This window comes from Solanum verrucosum, unplaced genomic scaffold (assembly GCF_900185275.1).
Source record: "Solanum verrucosum unplaced genomic scaffold, falcon-dt-bn FXZP01000064.1, whole genome shotgun sequence".
NCBI classification, from domain to species: Eukaryota; Viridiplantae; Streptophyta; class Magnoliopsida; order Solanales; family Solanaceae; genus Solanum; species Solanum verrucosum.
The window spans coordinates 2,680,130-2,705,177 of record NW_026020144.1 but is presented as its reverse complement, the minus strand read 5'-3'; the positions used below and the strand labels follow the sequence as shown (position 1 = coordinate 2,705,177).

The 25,048-nt window shown below is 30.4% G+C and overlaps 3 protein-coding genes across 6 annotated transcripts in view; 2 read left to right on the top strand and 1 right to left on the bottom strand.

Annotated features, from left to right (window-relative positions):
- Positions 1-25,048, top strand: part of LOC125827593 (COP9 signalosome complex subunit 4) — a 242,593-nt gene that overhangs the window by 2,300 nt on the left and 215,245 nt on the right. The window lies entirely within an intron of this gene.
- Positions 3,847-8,263, bottom strand: LOC125827609 (uncharacterized). Its single transcript, XM_049506912.1, has 6 exons — positions 8,201-8,263; positions 7,473-7,691; positions 5,839-6,075; positions 5,667-5,797; positions 4,914-5,247; positions 3,847-4,413 (listed from the first exon to the last, which is right to left on the bottom strand). The coding sequence occupies exons 1-6, from the start codon at positions 8,259-8,261 to the stop codon at positions 4,157-4,159; spliced, it is 1,239 nt and encodes a 412-aa protein (XP_049362869.1). The 5' UTR covers positions 8,262-8,263; the 3' UTR covers positions 3,847-4,156.
- On the top strand, positions 20,896-24,488 carry LOC125827596 (methyltransferase-like protein 2). Its single transcript, XM_049506896.1, has 9 exons — positions 20,896-21,313; positions 21,772-22,000; positions 22,328-22,467; positions 22,733-22,766; positions 22,991-23,066; positions 23,445-23,622; positions 23,784-23,873; positions 23,948-24,047; positions 24,269-24,488. Exons 1-9 carry the CDS (start codon positions 21,053-21,055, stop codon positions 24,418-24,420), a joined length of 1,260 nt encoding a protein of 419 aa, XP_049362853.1. The 5' UTR covers positions 20,896-21,052; the 3' UTR covers positions 24,421-24,488.

The following is a 25,048-nucleotide window of genomic DNA, read 5'->3' as shown; positions in this document are numbered from 1 at the left end:
TTAATAAAAAATCGAAAGAAATATCGAAAACACCCTTAAGTTTGACAAGAATTTAGGGGTATATTTCATTCATGTTACAAGATCGATAATGTATTTAAGTTTAGTTTGTCAAGTAATTGAGTATATTAAAGACTATCAATAATTCAGAAATAAAACTTATAATTCACACCAAATTAAGGGTGTTTTCAATACTCCTCTCTTAATTATTTTTTTTATAGATAAAAATAGAAGCTAGTAATTAAAATTGCTTTAAAAAGTTATAAATAAAAAGAATAGTACAAATTATAAATGTGTAGTTTTTTAGAGTAAAATAATAATAGAGGAAGTAACGTATGAGAAGTGTGAAGTAACGGAAGAAGAAAGCCCGGGAAATCATGTGAGGGCCCCACCTGTAAGAAGAGGTCTACCTGCCGTCGGTGTTGTCTTTATCCCATTTTTTATTTACCCAAAAAATAAATTAAATAAAAGTACACCTGGCTAAATTTGTAATTTAATAATATGTACTATAAAAAATAAAAATAAAAACTTATGGCCATTTTCATTTCATTTTATGTGTATAATTGATTGGGTGTGAAATTTAAAAAAATAAAAGAAGGCATTTTAGAATTTTGAACCTTTTTCTTTTTTTATAAATTGAAGGAAGTTATAAAAAAAGTTGATGTTTTTTTTTCTAAATTTTGAATATGATAAAATAACCATTAAAATATTACTTTAGAAGAGCAACACTGATTCAAAAAGATTGTATTTTCTAAAAATTAAGAAGTAGGTTTTCATTAAGGTGCATCTGAAGAGTTTACAATCATTCAAATAACAAAAAACGAAAAAAATACTTATAACGAATCGTAAAACAGATTAGAGCTTTTGTATCTCTTTTCACTATTTATTAAAATCCAACATCATCATCCTTAATAAGTATGACTCCTTAGTAGCTTATTGTGTCAGTTATGTTTTATTTTCACCTTACTTAATTATCCAAACAAAAACTTTTTCAATAATGAACTTTTCTTTGTATTATTAATTAATTAATCCATAGTTTCCCGCCACTATGGAGATAGATTGACCGTAGATTTAAGTTGTCGTTTTTTTGTAGCCGTAGGATGATTAAAACAAAACAAAAAAAACGTTAAATATCCTCCTCATAACATGTGTAATCATCACTAAAGTTGAAAACAAAAGGTTTTATTCCTTCTTTTTATTTTTTCCTCGTAAATATATACCTTAATATTAAAAAGCCAAAATTGACACAAAGTCAAAAAGTCATAAAGCAAAATCAGTGGAAGTAAATAATATATAGTCCAACTTAATGTCTCTGACTTGAGCTATATATATATATATATATATATATTAATCAATGGGTAAATTTTAGGTTTAGAAAATATAAAAATCATATTAGCGCTCCATAATTATAATTTTGTTATTTGCGCTACATAGCAAATTATATGCTATGGAGCATCAGATCTATACAAAAATTGTAGGGAGCTTTGATTTGTATAAAATCGCAGGCATCTGATTTGTATAAATCTGACGTCTGTATCTATGAAAATTGCGTTTGTATATGTATATGTACTTTGTGTTTGTATATCTGCATAAAATTTGAATTTGTATACAATTGAATCGAGTTAAAACAGTTGAATTTGTATATCAAATCTCTCTATCGTTTTATACAAACACAAATTATACATTGTATTTTGTATAATTTGTGTTTGTTTAAGCGAGAAAGAGAGAAAGGCAAAAGAGAACTAGGCATGGGAAGATTTGTATTGTATAATTATAAGTGTATAGGACGAAGAGATATGTATGTATTTGTATATACAATTTTCTCTCGCTTTATACAAACACAATTTATACATTTGTGTTTGTATATATAGTGAGAGAGGTGAGGGAGAGTGACGAGCGAGATCAGGGAGAGTGGCGAGCGAGATTTTTGGAGAGAGAGTCGAATGACAGTGTTTGCTATGGATTAGAATTAAATGAAACTGTGGTTATAATATTTAATTTGAATTAATAGTATATTATTTTATACAATTTTTCCTTAATTAATTATTAATATATATTGATGAGTGGTAAAAAAAATCACTTGAAAACTAATGAAATATGGTCCACATATTAATTTCAATCATTTCGATTATCCTACTACGTCTTGCTACTAAAACATAATTAGCGTATTTGAAATATTTTCTCTAGTGGGCAGATGAACAATAGATGATATTATCACAAGTTGATAAAGTTTATTTTATAAACATTATTTTAGTAAACCCAAACCTTTAATTTTTTCCCATTTTATAATGACTAATTAAATGTCACTCACAAGATCATGTGATTCTTTTTGGTTAATTATTGTTTATTATTATGAGTATAATTAAGGGCAACTATTTGTTTATTGACCTGCTTTGTCTCGTCGTTTCTAGTTTTACTTATTTTAAACAAGATTATCATGACATGAGAAATAAGCAGTTCTAAATTGATATGGAATTAGTTCAAAAAATACTTAAGAAGGTATTAATGACTGATATTTTTATACAGATTCGTTAGACAGACTTACTAACGCTAGGTGAAAATATGAAAGAGAGAAGGGGAAGCAACGGGGAGAGCCGTAAAGGAATTAGTCGGCTCATTAGGTCATGTATTAAGCATGCCCCCAGTGTTCATCCTAGCCCCTAGGCCAAAATCGAACAATCTTGCATTACTTATTGTTTCCTTGTTCGTAGGCAAAATTGTCTTTCATGCCAAGACATAACTTATATCCATATGTTTCATATTGCTTGGAGTTCACTCAGAAAAATATAGTCAATCATGTCCCCGCACGTCAATCTCAGAAGCCTCTTATCCACTATCATTGAATGATGATGGGAGCAAATCCAACTAGAAAAACTCATAACGGGTTTAATGAGCAAACTCGAACTAATGACTTCCACCACGTTATTGGATTGCTAAAAATCTAGGTTTCTAGTGGGCCTTGCCTAACTTTGTTATTGGATTGCTAAACATCTAGGTTTCTAGTGGGCCTTACTTAACTTTTTCCATCCCTTTAACTTGGATGTTTGGGTCCGGCCCACATTTAACCTGTCCAGTCCCAATTCCTTGACAAGAACACTTAGAGCCCGTTTGGATTGACTTAAAAGTTGGTCAAACTTACTTTTTAGTCAGTTTTTGATTTCTAGGAGTGTTTGACAAATATAAAATATAACTTAAAATAAGTTATGAAGTGTTTGGCAAGGTAAAAAATGACTTAAAATAAGTCAGAAACCAAAAGTAGGTCTCCCCCTACTTTTTATTTTTTGACTTAAAAGTCATTTCAGTTTGACTTTTTATTTTTGACTTAAAAGTCGGTCAAACCTACTTTTAAGTCAGTTTTTGACTTTTGGAAGTGTTTGGCAAATATAAAATATAACTTAAAATAAGTAAAAAATGACTTAAAATAAGTTACGAAGTGTTTGACAAGGTAAAAAATAACTTAAAATAAGTCAGAAATCAAAAGTAAGTCTCCCCCTACTTTTTATTTTTTGACTTAAAAATCATTTCAGTTTGACTTTTTATTTTTGACTTAAAAGCTATTTTTTTTAAGTCAATCCAAACGGGCTCTTAATCAATGGACTACAACTCAAAATCTTGGATTGCCTATCATAATATATTTTTGGTATTAGCAACCAATAAACTAGTAATCATTTGAAACCAACAAAAATTGGGGTGAAGGGCAACTATTTAGAAGTCTCGGGTTCGAATCCCAACTATGCAATCGCTCCTTGTCAAGGAGCATTTTACTCTTTTTTTTTGTGCGAATCCAGAGTTTGTCCGGCTCCAATGCACCACCAGACACCAAGAGGGAAATCAGGAGAAAAAGAAAACCATTTGAAGAGCTATAAAATTATAAAAAGTACTCTAATGCTGGTCTCTTAATATTACAAATGAGTAATGTTCCAATTTTTCATCTGTATTAAAGAGAATTACTTTCCTATTCTAAATCTTAAATTTATCATAAAGCTTAAAATTTGGTCTAATGCATAAAATATCAAATACACACCCACCTTCTCCTCTTTTTTTCTTTTTTTTTGGGTTAAATTCTTTTTTTCTTTTTTTTTGGTTAAACTACTGTTCTAGGCTGCTTGCATGTGTTCATCAACTACTAGTGAAAGTTGTAACAGCAAGGAACTAGAAACTAGAAAGGCATAAAACACAGGAACTTCATGAGCTTCTTCGAACGTTTCGCCTCCCTTCTAGCTGCACGTCCAGGTTCATCACTGCTGCTGTTGCTGCTGCTGGAAGATGTTGTCGCTCTACGAGCATGTGATGGACCTTCATCCGTACGCTCAGCCTTCAGCTTCTTAGCAGCCTGATCTTGACATTTGGATTTGTCATTATCAGGAGCTTGTTGAGTTTCTTTGGCTTTAGCGTCACTCCCTTTGATTAGAAACCCTGCCAAGCAATGCCGATATAGAGGTTTAAGAGAAATAGTAGAATTGGATGCGCGCAATACAAGTAGAATAATGAAGGAAGAGTAGCACATTCAGTCAGTGATTACAAGAAAAAAATCGACGCCAAGCACAACAGACTATTACAAGTAGGCCAAGCACAATCCTGTTTTGTTGTGTACTTCCCAAGCAAAAACTATATGCTGGCATAGTAAAGTACAATACCCTGTAGTGATTCTTTCTTTTATGTTCCCACTCTCTCGCGGTAAAAAGAATACGAGACAGTTTTCATTATTCCAATGTCCAGATGAATCAAAGAATAAGTTTTACTCTAAACATTCATGTGTTTCTTCCAAATGTCAAATCTCTTTCAATTTGGTGTTCATGATTCGAACGAATTAGCTCTTCATGATAATTGGCTAAAAGATAGATTGTTGAACAAGTTCATCACAATTGAGTGTTTTATGAATACTATAGAAGTTGAGGGCGAAGACGTTTACTTACCTAAAGGTCCAGGCTGCACAACTACATCATTTGCTATTTGACACATCATTATGGAATGATTGCTGGTCGAACCTTTTCCACTCAAATCTTCCTTCTTCTCATCATCCAGTTCTGCAAGAAGTGCCCGAGAGTTGAAAAATTCATCAGATGCAAAGCTCTGGCGACTTGTATTCTCCGAACTAGACGAATCATGTGATGCTCCATCAATAAGATCATCCAATTCCAGGTAGTCCCCTCGTATAATGCAATCTATCTCAGCTTCTTTATCATCAACAAACTGATCTATCGATTTGTCAACAAGTGATGACCCAGCCCCTTCTATCTGTCTGTTTACCTGAAAAAACTTCCGCAGTCATTAGATGGTTTCGGTGACAGCATACAAACACATTAGTATACCACATGGAGCGAATCTGAAATTAAGACCCAAGTATGTGAACTACAAACTCGTTCGATCACAAAATTGTGCAATTAAAATGATTTTCTTATCATTAACTAATGCACAATAGTCATCTAGGTACAATATCCTGAATATTCAAAACAAATCCGAGACATTTCTAAACCACAAAGATGAAAAACAGGAATATAGAGTTGAACTCATGAAGCTTATTCAGAACTTGGCCAATGACTTTGTTATTCCCCACAAGACAATCTACACCGACATACACAACCATATAACAACAAAACTATGTTAAAGCTAGTTGGATATTAGCAGGATGGAAGTACTAGTGAGAAAGGAGAAGAAGGAGCATCAACCTGGGGTTCAGCAATTGAACGTTGCCCATCATTACCGCTAGTGTCGGGGTTAACTGATGGGATCAAGATAACATATCCCAATAGGTGACGTACTTCGTCCTGCAAAATATTCAACCAAACCATTAGTTCATCTGCGTAAAGATTGGAATATAGGAAAGATGGTAGTAAAGACTAAAGATTACCTGTGACTTGGTCAGATCATGCTGCCCTTTCGGTGTTACTTTATACTCATGCATTATACAGACAGTTTTCTGTTCGATAGAGGCTTGGACTAGAAAGAATTCAAAAGTGGTTCTCCAACCACTGATGTCAGAATTTGCAAATATTTCACAGGCTGAATCTTTTACTCTCCAGAGTCCATATTCCGTCGATTTTTCCTCAGTTTTTCTTACTAGGAACCATGCTCCATCTATGTGTATCATGAATGGTTAGTAAGAAAACAGATGAAAGCTGCCTCAAAGTAAATTGATTATAAAATGCAATCACCAAAAAAAATACGAACCATTTTGTCAACAATGTAAAAGAAGAGAGACAGAAAACATGTGTACTCAACAATCTAAAACAAGAGAGGGAAAACATATTATATTGATCTAACCACCACCGTTTTCCTCCTGTTGCTAAAAGGAGGAGAATGATATCAGGTGAAAAGAATAAATGATAAATATATCCAAAAAGAATAATGTTAAGAGTCCGAAGTGCAACAACATACGTAGTGAAATCCTACAAGTGGGGTTTGGGGAGAGTAGAGTGTACGCAGACCTTACCACTACCCTGTGGAGGTAGAGAGGTTGTTTCCGAAAGACTCTCGGCTTAAGTGCAACAAATCCAAGTAAAAGAAGAAGAAAAGAGTGAAGCAAGCATAGCAATTAATAAGGAAAGCAGTGCATAGCCTACAAGAAAAAAACAATAACAACAACAAAATAATGTGATAATCGAAACACAATAAACAACACATGATGATAAATATCAAAGGCAAGAACTACAAGAATACGACTAGTACTACAATAGACACCAACAAGCCTAAATCTTCGAGCATCAAGACAACATTCCACTGCCTACTAGCCTTCTACCCTAATAGCTAACTCCACACCCTCCTATCTAAAGTCCGAAGTGGTTTTGTGTTATACATTTGTTCTGCAGAAAGAAACATGAGGGAAATAGTGATACAAGACCTGTCTTCTGCTATGACCAACTACTTAGCTAGATCAGTTTCAATGCCCAGAACTTATTCTAAATAACACCTCCGAAGGTTGTTGTTCTATAACTTTACATTATTAATTTATCATCTTGAAATAGAAGGTTGTCTGTTAAAGGTTCATAAAGTCACATTTTCTATCAAACACTCTTAGAAGTATTAAAGATCGCCGGTCTAGTACTTTACCATCGACTTCAATCCAACATGTTTTATCCTTTTCTCAACAAGCTCTATTAATTTATCATCTTGAAATAGAAGGTTGTCTTTTAAAGGTTCATAAAGCCACATTTTCTATCAAACACACTGAAGTACTAAAGATCGCGATCTGGTACTTCACAATCGACTTCAATCCAACACATTTTATCCTTTTCTCAACATGCTCTATCAAAGGAATAGTAAATGAAATTAGGCGTTAATTAAGATCCCTATACTCCTTCCTTTAAAAGCAAATCAAGTTTCAGATTTCCTAATTGGATACAGCCATTTGAACACAGATTAGGCGATAAAACAAACTCTTCTGCAAACAGGACAGCAGTTTTTTAACACAGAATCTACGAACATCATTTGATTGATGAATGGACAGTAAACCAATAATTAAACTTGATGTTTACCTGGCAAATTTGAAGGATCATACTTATAGGGATTATCCTCAATCAAATCATCAGGGATGGGCGATCCACGGTTAATCTGGTTGAGGACCAAAAAGATTTCTTCATCAGTCCCATAGGAACTCATCCAACCTGGAGGTGGAGCTGACGGAGACAGAGGACGCATGGTAGACAGATGATGAAATAGATCAAAGCCGGAAAAGCTAGCGGTCCGATCTACTTCTCTGTTAAATCACAGAAAGAGAGTAAATAAGACAAAGGCACAAACAATGACAGCTACCACATAACCAGGACTTAAATTCCGCAACGACTTTCTGTATAACAACAATCATAAAGAAGAAGAAAAATCCAAAAGATCATTCAACAGATTTATCAGATATAACTTTTAATTACCCTCTAATTTTTATTTTAAAGAAAATATAAATCTAGGCGGACATATCGAATGTGCTTCATAATCTAAAGATAGATTACTGTAAAACTTAAGTGTACCGGTAAATACAGAAGAGCAGAGTTAAAGTGTCATTGAAGACATAAAGCTGAACAAGTTTGATCAATTCTTGATCATCAAACATGTTCATAAGTGTCATGTAAAGGAAATGAACCAAAAGCTCAAAGTCATTTCAATCAGCCCACTCAATTAACTTACCAGATTCATCGGAAAATGTTTGAACAAAATTAGAAACTAATGATGATAACTCTAAATGGATAGATATCTAGGCTGTAAACTTCACCAATTAAGAAATCAGCCTGTTTATTTTCAGAGGTAACTTTCACCAACTTTAACAACAACATAGTCAGTGTAGCGGTGTATGAAGACCTTACCCTTACTTCAGAGGTAGAGAGATTGTTTCCGATAGACCCTTGGCTCAAGGAAAAACAGTCCAAAGCATTCTAGAAAAAGAAGTAACGGAAGTACAAGAAACAACACATAATAACAAAAACAGCAGAAGGGAAAACAGTCAAAACATTCCAGAAAACGAAGTAACGGAAGTACAAGAAACAACAGATAATAACAATAACAGCAGAAGGAAAAACAGTCAAACCATTCCAGAAAAAGAACAAGAAACAATATATAATACCAACAACAACAGATAGTAACAGTAACAGAACATGAACTACAACGAAACAATACTATAGTTTCATCAACTTCAAATGATAACTAAAACATCATCCAACATTAGCCCATTGACTAAGCCTTGACTTGAAATAAACCTTCAAAATCTCAAACTGGATATCATATACACATAATTGGAAAACCATCATTAGAACAGACATGATCACCGCGAAAACAATAACAAAAAAATCCACAAAACAATGATCAACAAGAGGGCAAAAGCAATTCAAAATGGAAAAATCAGAATTCCTTGAAGAATTGGACAAGCAAAATCACAATTGAACACAAAAAAAAATGACAAATGAAGAAACAAACAACATTATCCATCAATATGGAAACTTTTTAAGTAAAAAAACAAAAAGGGAAAGCTACATAATTGAGTAACAAGAACATAATTATTGGTAAAAATAAGCAAGAAATCTAAAAATCTAACCTTTCTTGACGACTTTCTCTCTCTACACTTTCTATTTGAGTTATAAGTAATTTGTTTGATTTTTGCTTCACTACTAATGGGAACTTTTTATAGAGGGGTCTGTAGTGGGATTTATTAGTGTGACCATGGTCAGTTAATTGCCCACCCTCACAGTTAACACTTTCTACTACTACCACTCTCCTAGCTTACACATCTAACTTGGTGACTTTATGATCGTGGTGTTCGGATCAATTTTTGTGCATCTCAACTAATTTCATAGAATATCTATCACCTCATATCAGCTATATAAGTATCAGATAACTTTGTCTACCGAAACTAGGACGGATAGAAAGAATCACTTAGTGATCTCTGTCTCTCCTGAGTTTTGAACCTGAGAACTTCAAGTTCTCAACCATTTCATTGACCACTAGGCCACACGTTCTTTACTCTTAAATCATAAATTTTGAATTCGAACTCTAAATAAAATTACCTCCATTAGAAAATATTTAACCAAAACTTTTCGTCCATTCGAATTTAGCCAACCGCAATATAGATAGTGGACACTAGGATAAGAAATTAGACAATACTACATTGATACAAAATTTAAGCTTCAAAGAAAAATTATTGAAACTTTTCATTTAAAACAAGTAATAAAAAGTGTAAAAGCAAAAAAAGAGATGTGATATAAATTGAGACAGAGAAAATATTGAGTTTGTGAATTTTTAAGCTTTGATTTTGGCCTTTATCTTTGCTACACTGAATAATGAAATATTTCATAATTAAATTTTGGTTTATTTTATTTCATGGTATTTTATCCAACTTGTATTATTTTATTTCGAGAACTAAAGGGTTCAAACGTGGCGCACTGTGATTGGTCTGATCACATGAAGAGGGTTAGTAGGCGTGTGGACCCTATTTGGTACAGTAATCTGAGTCAGCAATGGCGGGTACTTCTAAGAAGGTTCCTTTTTGCTTTTAATTTTTTAGCCTTGAGAAATCCGGCTTGGCCAGACATTCACTTTGATTACGCAATTTGCTTATGCTTGGCTGATGCCCATTTTTTCGGACTTGTAAAATTATATTGAATATGCTATTGTTGTATAACGCGAATTTCTAACATATTATAATAATTGTAAAAGACTTTTCACGTTTTATAATTACTATTTTTTTCTTTAATTGAGAAAGTTTGTTGTGAACTATGATGACTCCATAAGAATCTGTGTTAGACACGACAAATAAGACTAATTCAATTGTTAATATTGAACTAAATAAAATGTCGAAGAGTTCTATTTGTGATCTAGACCTAGTTGGTTATCCAAACTTGATAAATATAGTTAAGGATGTAGATAATATTTGGTTAGAATTACAAAAAATCAGGATTAAGTTAAAAGTAAACTCATTATTTGAAAGGTTAAATTGTTTGAATATGAGCTTCACTTGAAATAAAAAAGATTAGTGAAAATCATCGTTCACTCTAAAATATTCCAAATACTATAATTTGAAATGATATTTTGATACTTTTTAAATACTTAAAATATGTTCCCTACCACTTTTCAAGGAAGTGGAATTATATAATTATGGATCCACACTCATTTGAAGAAATTTAAGAGAAAAATTTAGAAAGTAGGTGAAGATAAAAAGGAACTCATGTCAAAATCATCTAATTTTTGTTTGGTAGCTGTGATTAGATGTTTGTCCCCTCTCTGGCCATGAATAAGTAAATTGTTTTCATATAAAATTACTCATAAAAAATTATAACAAATTTTAATTTGCACTTATGTTTAAATATAATGTTAATTTAAAATTTTCACAAAGTTTATGTCTATACGTCCACTTGTCTAGATACTGCCAAAATGGATGTAATTGACGGTGCTAAAGGCTTATCAATTTTTCAAAGTGAAAAAAAGGGGTTTGGTGGGGTAGGGTGGGGTGGGGTGGGGGTTGGGATGGGGAAAGGAAGAAACTTTAACTTATTTACACGAAAAAGTAGTAATAACAAAAAGAGTTTTGCATAACAAAATGACACAACACAACCAATAAAATCACTTGTTTACCAAAAGTAACTATATATTGGTCTATTTTTCATCCACAAAAAAATTATTGGATAGTTCATTGCTTCTTGACACCAATTGAACAAAAAAAGAAAAAAAGTTGGTGATTCGTTATTAATAAAAGATCCAATTCTGAAAATGAGGGATAGTTGTTTTTGAATTGACCATGTGGGCTTATCACCTTTCTTAATCACTCAATTTTTGCTATAATGTCAATGAGTCAAGATAAGTTATGATTAATGATTTAGTATATGTCATAAACAAGAGATGTATTGTATAATATTTAAGAGGTTGTTTATTTATAAAAATACTTTCTATTTTATTTAGTAGAAAAAAGAGTTTTGAAGGATCCTAGGGATAGTTTTATTATAATTTTCATTATTTTGGGTAAAAATAATTAATCTCAATACTATTATTCTATGATCTGATAAGCGTAATATAATCCCGACGTTGTCATTTAAGTTATACCACAATTTTTTAGTAATAAAAAGGGGATAAAAGTGAACCAAATGTTTGTCCCAAGACTACTTTTACCAATATACTAAACATTAGATCACTTTGATTTACGAACTAAGATGTTTCGTGATTATAACCGTTAGACTAATTTATTTCGTTTGAAAAGTAAAATAAAATAACACTTGCTCAGATTTAATATCCCACCTTATCATAGGAATCAAATAAAGTATTATGAATTCATTCTTAAATTAATTATAGAATATCCAACCATTATCTATGAACCAAACAACCAACACAAAAGTAAGACCTCTAAATGCCTTCCAATTAATAATTAATAATATATAAAAAAGATTCAATTTTGAAAATTTTGGATAATTATTTTTCATGAATTGACCATGGCGTCTTATCACCTTTCTTAATCACTCAATTTTTGCTCTAATGTTATGTGTCATTTGTCAATGAGTCATATACACGCACAAGAAGAAAACCACTAAGGGATTTTTTAGTTCGAAGATTGGTTATGCTAACATTTGTTAATTTTAATTGACGATTTAATTTGTCGTTTTAAAAAAGACATGTCTAATATAATTTCTAAAAGGTTGTTTATTTATAAAAATACTTTCCACTTTACTTATTAGTAGAAAAAAAGTTGGAAGAATATCATGAATATTCTTGTCATTTTCATTGTTTTATGTTAGAATAATTAATCCTGATACTATTATTATATGATTTGACATGCATAATATAGTACTGAGCTCTAACGTTGTCATTTAAGTTATATCATGATTAGTAATCAAAAAGAGATAAAGCGAAACTAAAATTTTGTTCTAAGCTATTTATGCTTTTACTGCATATCAAACATTGATTCGTTTCATTCACGGACTAGTATATTTTGTGATTATAATCCTTAGACTAATTTATTCCATTTGAAAGGCAAAATAAAATAACACTTAGTTAGATTTGGCATCTCACCTTATCCTATGAACCTAATAAAGTATTATGAATTCAGTCTCACATTTAATTATAAATATCCAACCTTTTATCTTATGCACCAAACAACCAACACAAAACTAAAGTAAGACCTCTAAATGCTTTTCTATTATCTACATGTCCCTACATAATATGTTTTTTTTAATACTTGAAGTTTGGTCCATTATTATTTTAGCTACTTTGATGTAACATGATGGACTCCTAATTGTCAAACAAAAATATGATTATACTTTGGTATTAGTAATTACTTCAAAAGGCAAAAGAAATAAAGTAGAAAAAAGTTTGTCATTCGGTTACATGTCTTATTCTTTTGTATAGCGTTGTTTGACCAATGGAATAACGAAATAATAATAATAATGGTCCAAAAAGAATTTTGATATCTATTTTAATTTATGTGATATCGATTGACTTAAATCATTTCATTAAGGATAAAAGATTTTTTTTAAAACTAGAGTTAGTTTTAATTATAATAAACTATTATTCTTGTTAGATTACATAAAATGAGACGGAAAAACTAATGGTAAAGAGTGTGTATAGAGAAGATTTAGATGAAGGAATGACCATCGTTTTCCCTTTTCTTTATTTTCTTCGAATTAAGAAATTGACCAATTGAAAAGAAAGTTTATTACCTTTATTGAATTGATAAATGACAAAGAAAGAGATTGAAAATAACCTTAATTTATATTCGATAGATTAGTAGATTGATCAAAGATCATGAGTTGATAAACGATCAATATAATTATCTGGTCCATTTCACTTCACTTCACGACACCATAAAAAGAAAAATCTTCACCTAATTAGCCTTCCTATGTTAACAAATACCTTTTCTCTTCTCTAAAATCACAACAAACAAGTGAGAGAGATAAAATTTGAACCTATGTTATTCCAAATCGAGTAGTATATTTAATTAATCAGAAAAGAAAAATACGTCATTCTCTATTTCTTGAAATCAAGTTTAGTCCTTCTCCTTTTGTAATTTATCGAAAAAATTGATAAATCTCTCATACTATTTCCAATTCTCTTATATGAAAAAAAAAAAATCTCTATACAAAAATAAAACTATGATGTAACACAACCAAAAAGAGTTTTGCGTAACAAAATGACACAACACAACCAATAAATCACTTGTGTACTAAAAGTAACTATCTATTGGTCTATATCATCCATAAATAAATTATTGGATAGTTCATTGCTTCTTTACACCAATTGAACAAAAAAAAAAGTCGGTGATTCATATTAATAAAAGATCCAATTTTGAAAATGTAGGGCTTATCACCTTTCTCAATCACTCAATTTTTGCTATAATGTCAATGAGTCAAGATAAGTTATGATTAATGATTTAGTACATGTCATGAACAAGAGATGTATTGTATAATATTTAAGAGGTTGTTTATTTATAAAAATACTTTCTATTTTATTTAATAGAAAAAAGAGTTTTGAAAGATCCTAGGGATAGTTTTATTGTAATTTTCATTATTTTGGGTAAAAATAATTAATCTCAATACTATTATTCTATGATCTGACAAGCATAATATAATCCTGACGTTGTCATTTAAGTTATACCACAATTTTAGTAATAAAAAGGGGATAAAAGTGAACCAAATGTTTGTCTCAAGACTACTTATGCCAATATACTAAACATTAGATCACTTTGATTTATGAACTAAAATATTTCGTGATCATAACCGTTAGACTAATTTATTTCGTTTGAAAGGTAAAATAAAATACCACTTGCTCAAATTTAATATCCCACCTTATCATAGGAATCAAATAAAGTATTATGAATTCATTCTTAAATTAATTATAGAATATCCAACCATTAACTATGAACCAAACAACCAACACAAAAGTAAGACTTCTAAATGCCTTCCAATTATTACCATGTGATCTTATTACCTTTCCCAATCACTCAATTTTTGCTCTAATGTTATGTGTCATTTGTCAATGAGTCATATACACGCACAAGAAGAAAACCACTAAGGGATTTTTTAGTTCGAAGATTGGTTATGCTAAAATTAATTAATTTTAATCAACAATTTAATTTGTTGCTTTAAAAAAGGCATGTCTTACATAATTTTTTTAAAAAGGTTGTTTATTTATAAAACTACTTTTCACTTTATTTAGTAGAAAAAAAGTTTGAAGAATCTCATGAATAGACTTGTCATTTTCATTGTTTTATGTAGGAATAATTAATCATGAAACTATTATTATAGTCTTGAGTCCTAACGTCGTCGTTTAAGTTATACCACGATTAGTAATAAAAAGAGATAAAGCGAAACTAAAATTTTGTTCTAAGACTATTTATGCTTTTACAACATATCAAACATTGTTAGTTTCATTTATGGACTAATATATTTCATTATTATAATCATTTGACTAATTTATTCTATTTGAAAGGTAAAATAAAATAACACTTAGTTAGATTTGATATTCCACCTTGTTCTATGAACCAAGTAAAATTTTATAAATTCAATCTCAAATTTAATTAAAATATCCAACCTTATCTTATGAACCAAAAAACCCACACAAAAGTAAGACCTCTAAATGCCTTTTTTTTTTCTTTTTCTTTTTTGTTTTCACTCGGTGTTCGGAGCCCATCGATTAAATTGGATCGTGCACTGCAGGTCCCATTGAGGGTGATGCTCTCAACAAGATTTTCTCCATAGTCAGAACTCGAATCCGAGACCTTTGGTTAAGGGTAAAACACTTCCACCAGTGCACCACAACTCATGTTGATCTCTAAATGCCTTCATATTATCTACATGTCCCTACGTAATATGTTTTTTTTTTTGGCCATACACATACACAACCCCTCAAACTTGCCCTCATTTTTTATTTTGGCACTCCAACTTAGCCTTGTTCCATTTTAACCCTTAAACTCCATTTTTTCTGTACCATTTAAACACTAATACTAATTTTTATGATTTTTTATTTATTTATGTTCTTCAATTGCAATTTTTTATTTAAAAAAAATAGACGTGCATTTGTTAATTTTCGTAAAAAAAATTAAACATTCAATTAGATTTTTCAAACAATAATATTATTTTTTGAGATTTCTCTGTATTTTTGCATGAAAGTAAATTGACGAAAGTTCTTCGATTTTCTTTCTTAAACATTCAATTAAATTAAATAACACTACTTATTTATTATTTCTTGTCATCTAGGCTATCTAAATTTAACGCAAATACTCACGTTTTATTTTTAATATAAATCTATACGAATAAAAAACCTCATATTCAATACGAGTAAAAAAGACTCTTGTTCATTTCTAATAACACTACTAAAAATGTTAAAACTCAACTGACTTTAATTTGTTAGATTGTCAGTGATTTTTAAGAAAGAAAACCAACACAATTTCGTCGGCTATTTTTCACATAAAAATACATAAAACTCTTAAAAAGAAATTATTTTTTGTTAATTTTTATTTTTTTAACTAAAATTAACTGACACATGTCGATTTAAAATAAGAAGTTGCAATTGAAGAATCTATCTATATATAATAGGAGAAGAAAAAAGTGCCACGTGTCAGCACCACAAAAATCCAGCAATTTTTTTTAAAAAAATTAAAATTTGTATTTAAAATTAACAAAAAAATAATAAAAAGAAGTAACCAACTAAATTTTTATTTAAAAACTGATTATTAAAAAAAAAAAAAAGGTTAAAAATTGTGGATATTCGTAGGTGAAATGAGTGGGTTTTTTTATTTTTTAATGGGGTAGTTTCTTTTTTATTTTTTTATAAATTTATTTTAAATTAATAATCAAAAAATAAGAACTTAAAAACTGATTATCAAATTTTTTTTATAAAAATAAGTTAAAATTGTGGATCTGATTACGTTAAATGGGGTTGTGTGTTTTTTTTCATTTTATATTAAATTATATCCATATAACACACCTCAGTTAATAATATAAAGAAAAAACTTCCAATCCAAAAAAATTTAAATGAAAAGAACCCACATCCATTAAATAATCAATTTCGAATTTGAATTTCAAATATTAACTAATCTTATCCCTTAAAAAACGTCTAAACTTCCTAACCCACATCTTTTTTAAAAAATACTACTTAAACTACATCATCCACACCTTTTTAAACCAATTCATCAAAAATGTGTAAAACAAAAATCACATTCAAACAAAAATCCAAAGCCTTATTGTTTGTTGGGAGCCGGATGATCATGCCAATTTCTGCATTTCAGGCCATTATGATGAAACTTTAGTTCAACCTAATCTTCAAAGATCAACTTCCATTTTACTTATTGCCAAGCCAAGAGTGTAAGATTGACAATATTGACCAGTTTTTAAAGTATTTATTTCTTTTTTGTTTTCTTTTTTTATCAAGAAAATATGTTGTATATGAAGATCTTAGATATATTTTATCTGAATCAAAAATTGAACCAAATTGATTAAATTAATTCATTTTAAGCATAATTTATGGCTTATGAACTTTCTTTCGTATTTTTCCTCATTTCATTGCAGATGATTTACAAAGGAGGAAAAATATGTCATTAACATTGCAATTTGCAATAAAATAATTCATTTAAGCAAAATTTATGGCTTATGAATTATGTTGATATTCGAGAGATAAAAATTGAATCATTATTATATTTTATTTTTATTTTTATATTTTATGAATATTAAAATGAATCCACAATAAGGGATTTATAGGTAAGTTCTTTTTTTATCTGAGATTTATCATAAAATTGAATCATTATTGTATTGAATTAAACTATTAATTTAAAATATGAAATATTTAAAACTGAATATATCTATTTAAAAGATAAAAAAATACTTTATAATTTTAAACAAAAAAAAAGGAAGAAGAATATAAAATCAGAAAAGGAATAATAAAATATTAACTAGCTAATTATAAATATGTGGCTATAATAAATACTCCACTCATGATGAAGTCTTTTAAAACAAAATTTATATCTAATTAATAAAACTATTTAAAAAACCGACATTGATTAAAAAAATATTTTAATGGTAATTTATATTTATGACAATGAAAGTGATATGTTCCATTTCACTTTCATGCGCCTAATATGATATTTGGTTGTATCAATGATTATATAAATCTCTCCATTTGTAAGGCCCTATAACAAATGGATAGTTTTTGCTCAATATTGTGTGAATATCACAGTTAATGACATAAAGAATTATAACAAAGGAAGATTTCTTATTGTCATACATACTTGCCACTATGCATGATTTGAATAATAAACTTTATCGTAAACAATACATAAATATTTTTAATTTTTAAAATAGTAAAAATATTTTGAATTTTAAATATTTTAGAAGTAACATTAAAAATAATAAATATTTTATAGATAATATTTAAAAAAAATAGAGAAAGATAAGTGCTCTTTTTTCATCTGAGATTTACCATAAATATTTGAAAATATAGAATTCAAAATATCAATTTAAATTTCTGAAATTAAAAATAAAAAATATTTAAAATTGGAAGATATTTTTGAAGGATAAGACTACTTTTTAATTCTATAAAAAAAGAAGAAGATAAATTAGAAAAGGAAAAATAAAATATTATATGTGGCTAAAATAACTAATGGAGTCTTTTAACACATAATTTATATTTAATTAACAAAATAAATTTTAAATATGAAACTAAAAACTAAAAATATTTTAGAAGATAGGGATACTTTTTAATTTAAACAAAAAATGAATAAGATAAAATCATAACAGTTACAAAAAAAATGCTAACTAACTATATTTAAATACATAGCTAAATTAATTACTCCACATACACACGATGGAGTCTTTTTTTAAAATATTAAAATCTAAAAATCTTTTAAAAGGAAAAGGCTATTTTTCAATTTTAAACAAAGAAAAAGAAGAAGATAAAATCAAAAGAGGAACAAAAATAATAATTAACTAACTGTGTTTAAATATGTGGTTGAAATAACTGCTCTCATATACGATGGATTCTTCTACAATTCATATTTATCTTTTTCATTTTACAATATTTGTAGGCCTAAAATTTAGGAATGTAAATTTGTTTATTTTTAAAAAAAAATCGTGTTTGGCCTTATTTTTTCTATTTATGTTATATATAAATAAAAATAGTTGTGTTTTTAATTTTTGTAATGTATGATTTATGACTATTTTTAATATCAAAGTAAGATATGTTACTCCTCCATTGGTGAAGGAGATTCATTGTAAAATAGTTGGATTATGTAGATAAAACATGATGAATGTTCTTTTTGGTTATGGGGTGATGAAATTTATTAGTTTTCTTTAGTTATGTATTTCAATTTTAATTTGTGATTCTTTTGATTGAAAATTCATATATGAAAGAACAAAAACTTATGAATATTTTTTTGATATGTAATTTTTATTTAAAGTATGTTAAAAATTTCCATGCTTCTTTATACTTGATTTATGAAAATATGTCAATTGTTAGAATATGTGTTAGACAATAAAATTAATAAATTTGAAAAATATAACTGATAATGTAACTACAAATTATATTTGATTGTAAATTGTGAAAAATACATATACAATGACTTTTTTTCCTCACTGATTTGCCTCTCTTTTTAATGATTTTTTCTTTCAATAACAACTACATCTTATAGGATTAACCTTTTTATATAGCTTTTCTATTCAATGTGTTTTATGAAATTGATTTGAAAATGTAAACATTATTTAGTAATAAAATATTATTATATTTAGATGATCTTTAGAAAATATCATGTAATCGATACATGAGTTTTACAAAAATAGAAAGATAAAATTTAAAAATTTGAATATCGTGCCTACAATTTGATATTTAATCATTTCATGTGAAAGTTAGATTTTAAAACTTACTAACAAGGATATAATATTATTTCAATTAACCATAATTAAAAATAATAGATCAAACATGTAAAAACACATAAAGTAGTTGTTTTTTTAATCAAACTAAAATAAACAAAAAAATTAATATTATATTTATTAAAATTTCAGCAAAACATATTTAAAAACAAAAAATGTAGCTAATTATAACTATAAACATAATATTTTAATTTTAATAATATAAGTATTAAATTGTTAATAATACACTACAAAGTACATAGTAAATTTTATCACTTATTTTTAATTTAAATATCCGTGCAACACGCGGGTACGTATACTAGTATATATAAAAATAAAGAAATCATAAAAATAATATTTCGTGTTTAAATGGTACATAAAAAATGGAGTTTAAGGGTTAAACTGGAACAAGGCTAAGTTGGAGTGTCAAAATGGAAAATGAGGGCAAGTTAGAGGGGTTGTATATGTGTTTGGCCTTTTTTTTCAATGATGTTTGGTCCATTATTATTTTATGTACTTTGATGTAACATAACGGACTCCTAATCGTCAAACAAAAATATGATTATACTTTGGTATTAATAATTACTTCAAAAGGCAAAAGAAATAAAGTAGAAAAAAGTTTGTCAATTCGGTTACATGTCTTATTCTTTTGTATAGTGTTGTTTGACCAATGGAATAACGAAATGATACTAATATTAATGGTCCAAAAAGAAATATTTTACCTGTTTTAGTTTATGTGATATCGATTGACTTAAATCGTTTCATCAAGGATAAAAGAAATTTTGTCAAATTAAATTAGTTTTAATTATAATAAAATAATATTTTTATTAGAACAGATTAAATATAAGTGTCACATAAAATGAGACGAAAGGACTAATGGTCAAAGAGAGTGTAGAAAGATTTCCTTTTTCTTAAATGAAATGGAAGGACTAATGATCAAAAAGAGATTAGATGCATGAAATGACCATCGTTTTCCTTTTTCTTAATTTTCTCCGAATTAAGAAATTGACCAATTGAAAAGGAAGTTTATTACCAATATTGAATTGATAAATGACTAAGAAAGAGATTGAAAATAACCTTGATCAATATTTGATAGGTTAGTAGATTGGTCAGCGATCATGAATGGATAAACGATCAATATCACTGTTTGATCTATTTAACTAAATTGAAGCTAGTTGGGATTGAGAATTTTCTTATATAATTTCGCTTCACTTCACGACATGATAAAAAAAAGGTTCTTCACTCAATTAGTCTACCTACGTTAACAAATACCTTTTTTCTCTTCTCTAAAATCACAGCAAACAAGTGAGAGAGATAAAATTTGAATCTATATTACTCCAACTCAAGTAATATATTTAATTAATTAAAAAAAAAAATAATGTCCATGTCCATTTCTTGAAATCAAATTTAGTCTCTCTATTTTATTATTTATCGAGAAAATTGATAAATCTCTCTTATATGAAAAAACAAAAAATCTCTATATAAAAAAAAAACTAGGATGTAATTCATATTCATATCTAATTTTCAATTTTGTATTGATCTTCTATTAGTATTAGTATTAATTAATGGAAGAAAATAAATAAATAAATAAGAAGTAGGGTCGGGAAGTGAAAAGAAAACATTTTTAGGGACTTTAACGTACATCTAAGAAAATATGGGTACCAAAATGCAAATAAACAAACTTTTCCGCTTCCCCCTTCCCGCCGATATTTGTCCGATGAACCGGAAAGCAGAACAATTCCCCAATTCTGAAGATGGAAGAGAATCAGTTGATGGAATCAGGGGTTTCTGAGCTGAACTCAAATGCCTTCTTCATCGACCCGGTTCGAATCCTCAACCGTTCTTATACCCGGTTTAGGGTTTCGCCTTCTACGTATTACTCTCGCTTCTTCGATTCCTTGAACTCAGCACAATCTCCAAAAGCTTCCGAAGATTCTAGAAAAGGAAAACGTAAGAGGAAGAAGAAGATTCAATCTCTCAACGAGCGCGAACAAATCGCCGATCGTCGTCACCAGGTACCATTAAATTTCATGTTTTTTCAAGTTTCATATATGAACTATCATGCGTGTGAGTTTTCTATCTAAAATATCACCTAATGTTTATCGAAACAACCTCAAATATAAGTTGTTCCTTTTCCTGCATGAAGGATGGTGATATTGCAGGTAGAAAAAGGGAACAATTGCTAGCTAAGGTGTGCTTTGATAAATAGTTGATGTTACTTAGGTAGAAAAAGTGAATAACTGATAGCTCGCAAAAATGTGATAATTCAAGTGTGTTTTTGACAAATTAACTCTTAAATTTGACATATAAAAGTTTCTAGTTAATGGTGAGGAGGAAAACTACTGAAAACACAGCTCGCATTACTCCCTGGTCAAGGAATAACAGTTTCATTTTCAGAAAAGTTTACCTGCTGTATTCAATTTAGAGCAGGTTATTTTCTGTGCATTAAGTGTGACATTTAATTGTATTGAAGGAGGTGAAGCCATTCTTGTTGAAAGCGCATGAAGCTCTGCTCGAAGCTACTGATCTTTTGAAAGTTTTGAGAAATTTGAGGAATGATGGATGTTCTGTGGGGGAATGTAAGGAGTTATCGCAGGAAAGTAGTGAACTTTCCTTTATGGAGCTCGGAGGTGTTTGGCAAGCTCCTTTGTGTGAGATTGTTCTCAATTATCAGCAAGATGATAAAACTTTCCAAAATGGAGGTTTGCTTTACTTTACAAGAAACTTACAGTTCATTTCAGTTAAAAAAAAAAAAGAAGCTTAGGCGTTCAGCTCATGCCCGAATGCCCTCTGACCACTGTGGGGATAGTGAGAGCGGGAATACTGTATGCAGTTTTCCCCTTGCATGTCTGCAAAAGAGACTGTTGCCGCACTTTGAGTCCGTGACCTACTGGTCATCAAGGAACAACTCACTGTTGTGCCAAGGCTTACTTTTTATCCATTTCAATAAAATCTCAGTAAATTGTTAGCTTATTTCTCGTAGTCCTGGGCTGGCTATGTTTTCTAACTGTCTTCTGTGTGGTTTTCAGGTTTTCCGCTTGCTCAGAGTATTGAACAAAAAGTGACCCCTGTATTTAATAATCTGGTTGCCAATGAGGGAAGCTATGATATAGAGGCTGAACTTTTTAATCACAAGTATATTATTCCCAAAAGGAGTTGTTTTTATATGGTATGATACAAAGCAGATGCTTCTTTAGTTGTTTCATTATTTACTTTATATTGTTGGTTCATGCAAGTGAAATTTGATATTTTCGTTTCTGTGAAAGGCTCTTTTATTTTCTCTCATGAAATTTGAAATCCAGAGACCAGAATCATTTGGGTTTACTAACGGCTATCTGTTCTGTTCTTTTTCTGGTTTTGGTTCTTTAAATCTAATTTATCTGCATGGGATTTCAAATCTGACTTTTGCATTTTATTGGTCTTGTGTCTTGAAGTCTGATATGCAGCAGATTGACAGCTTAATCCCAGGTAATGAGCTATGATCCTTTTGTCTCCGTGTTTGAGCGGGGATCTGCTGTCCAGAGAAAATGCTTATTAAATTCCATTGGATCTGCAATGTCTTGGGAAGTATCCATTTTAAAGGCAGAAATCCTCATTTCCTGCCAAACTTATTACGTAGTTTCATGGTTCGTGCATAAGTTAGAATATGGGAGCCATCTGCTTAAACTCTGATTTGGTGTTTTCTTTTTCAGCTGGTTCTGATTGTGGCTTCAATCTCATAGTTATAGACCCCCCTTGGGAAAATGGCAGTGCTCGTCAGAAAGTGAGGTGTGTGTTAATCCTATCTCTGATTTGTCTCTCTTGTTTCTGGATTTTTAGCTTGCCTTGCCTAGCATTTATTTTCTGGGGTTCCACTTCTGCAAAGTTTTTTTTTTTCCAAAGACTGTCAGTTGAGGAACAATTCATGCCCTGTATACCCTACAGAGTACAGGAAAACGTTTCTCTTTGAATTTTGGGGGTGGGGTAGGCAGTAGATGGACTTAGGAGGGTAGTTGAACAAATATATTGCAAGTGATTTCCTCTGATTGATTAGATTGGGTCAATATTTGTCTGACTAATATATTAGAAGCTGAAACTATTAGGCTTGAAGGTCTGTGTTGTAGATTTCTATAGTTCTATTCAATATGCAACTAAATGTGGTTGCAGGTACCCAACGTTGCCAAACCGATACTTCTTATCTCTCCCCGTCAAGCAACTTTGTCATACCTCTGGAGCACTTGTTGCGTTGTGGGTTACCAACAGGGAGAAGTTGCGAGATTTTGTGGAAAATGATTTATTTCCCAAATGGGGAGTAACATATGCTGCTAGCTTTTACTGGTTGAAGGTATCATGTTTGTCCACAACTCTGAGGTTATCTTTAAGCCACCTTCTATCTGAGAGAGGAGAGGGGTAGGGAGAGGGATGAGGAATTTCAAAAACACTGATGAATAGTGTATATTGTCTTAAAAGGATGCGCTTAGGTATCTATGTTGATTTTTGTTACAGGTCAAGGCCAATGGAATGTTGACTGGTGAATTGGATCTCTTTCATCACCGACCATATGAATGTCTTCTCCTAGGTTACTGTGACGGAAAGGTTAGCTTGCCCCATGTCTTGAAGTTGCCTTTGTTAAAGCTTACTCTTTTCTTCACTTTGACATGTCTTTGCAGGATACACATTCTGGGAATTCAACAAGATTGAATCCTATACCAGATAATCGAGTGTTCATTAGTGTTCCTGGTGATTATTCAAGGAAACCCCCCATTGGAGGTAACCTGTAATATATCAAAGCTGCAACCCCTTCTGGTCCTCCTTTGATTTTCCCCCCTTTCGAATAATGTCGTTTTTCCCTTTTTCCCCCTTTTCAGTTGGTTTTTACTTTTCTGGGTTGGGATAGAGGGCACGGCTAGGGATGACACATTATTGATATTTTCTACTATTTACCGTAAGAATTGTTGTCTTATAATTTTTCTCTTATCCACATGGATTAGAGCTGCTGCTAGATTATGTGCCGGGGTCTATGCCTGCTCGTTGCGTTGAACTATTCGCTAGAGAAATGATAGCTGGCTGGACTTCTTGGGGGAATGAACCTCTTCATTTTCAGGATTCGAGATATTTTGTTAGTAAGACAACAGAAAATTGATGTATCCTGATAAAAACGCCTCTTACTGGGAAGTTTCAGTCCAAACGACATGGCGTCCTGACGATTTCCCTTTGTATGTGGTTTTATCCTTCCTGTTTAAATATCAGCAAAAGATGAAGAGATGTGATTGTTGTACTTCTATCATTTTGCCAAATCACTTTTCTCCGTAATAGTGTTTTTGTTAGATGAAGCTTCATGTGTTATTTCCTTATGTATGGTTCATAAGCTAAGCGAATGGACCATCACATTGAGCGGGTCTTACCAGTGTGATTGCTTGCAGGCAGAGAGTATAGACTTCAAGGAAGTTCCTGGTGGCTTGCAATATCATCTGACATTTTGGTGCGTGGATTGGCTTATTATTTAAATTCAGCCTATGAATGTTTTTTCTCTTTACTTTTGAATGTGATGGTTTTTGATATTTTTTCCTTCTTTGTGTTTCTGGGTTGGGGTGTGGTATCCACTTCCTGAATGTCTCTTTGTCTTTAGTATGGCAGTTTAGGCATGCTAAAAGAAGTACAAATGACTTTTGTCTGGTATAATTTCATTTGAACTTTCTTCTCTAGAAACAATCTTTTTCCCAAGTATAATTGATTGATACCCCAAAATTGCAGAGGTCTGGTTGCAACCA

Coding starts and splice junctions, on each gene's coding strand:
- LOC125827609 (XM_049506912.1), bottom strand. CDS start 8,261: ATGTTGTTGTTAAAGTTGGTGAAAGTTACCTCTGAAAATAAACAGGCT. Junction 5,798..5,838: donor CAAGTCACAGGTAATCTTTA/GTCTTTACTACC, acceptor ATCTTTACGCAG/ATGAACTAATGGTTTGGTTG. Junction 5,248..5,666: donor GTTCAATTGCTGAACCCCAG/GTTGATGCTCCT, acceptor AAGTTTTTTCAG/GTAAACAGACAGATAGAAGG.
- LOC125827596 (XM_049506896.1), top strand. CDS start 21,053: ATGGAAGAGAATCAGTTGATGGAATCAGGGGTTTCTGAGCTGAACTCA. Junction 22,767..22,990: donor GATTGACAGCTTAATCCCAG/GTAATGAGCTAT, acceptor TTTCTTTTTCAG/CTGGTTCTGATTGTGGCTTC. Junction 23,067..23,444: donor AGTGCTCGTCAGAAAGTGAG/GTGTGTGTTAAT, acceptor ATGTGGTTGCAG/GTACCCAACGTTGCCAAACC.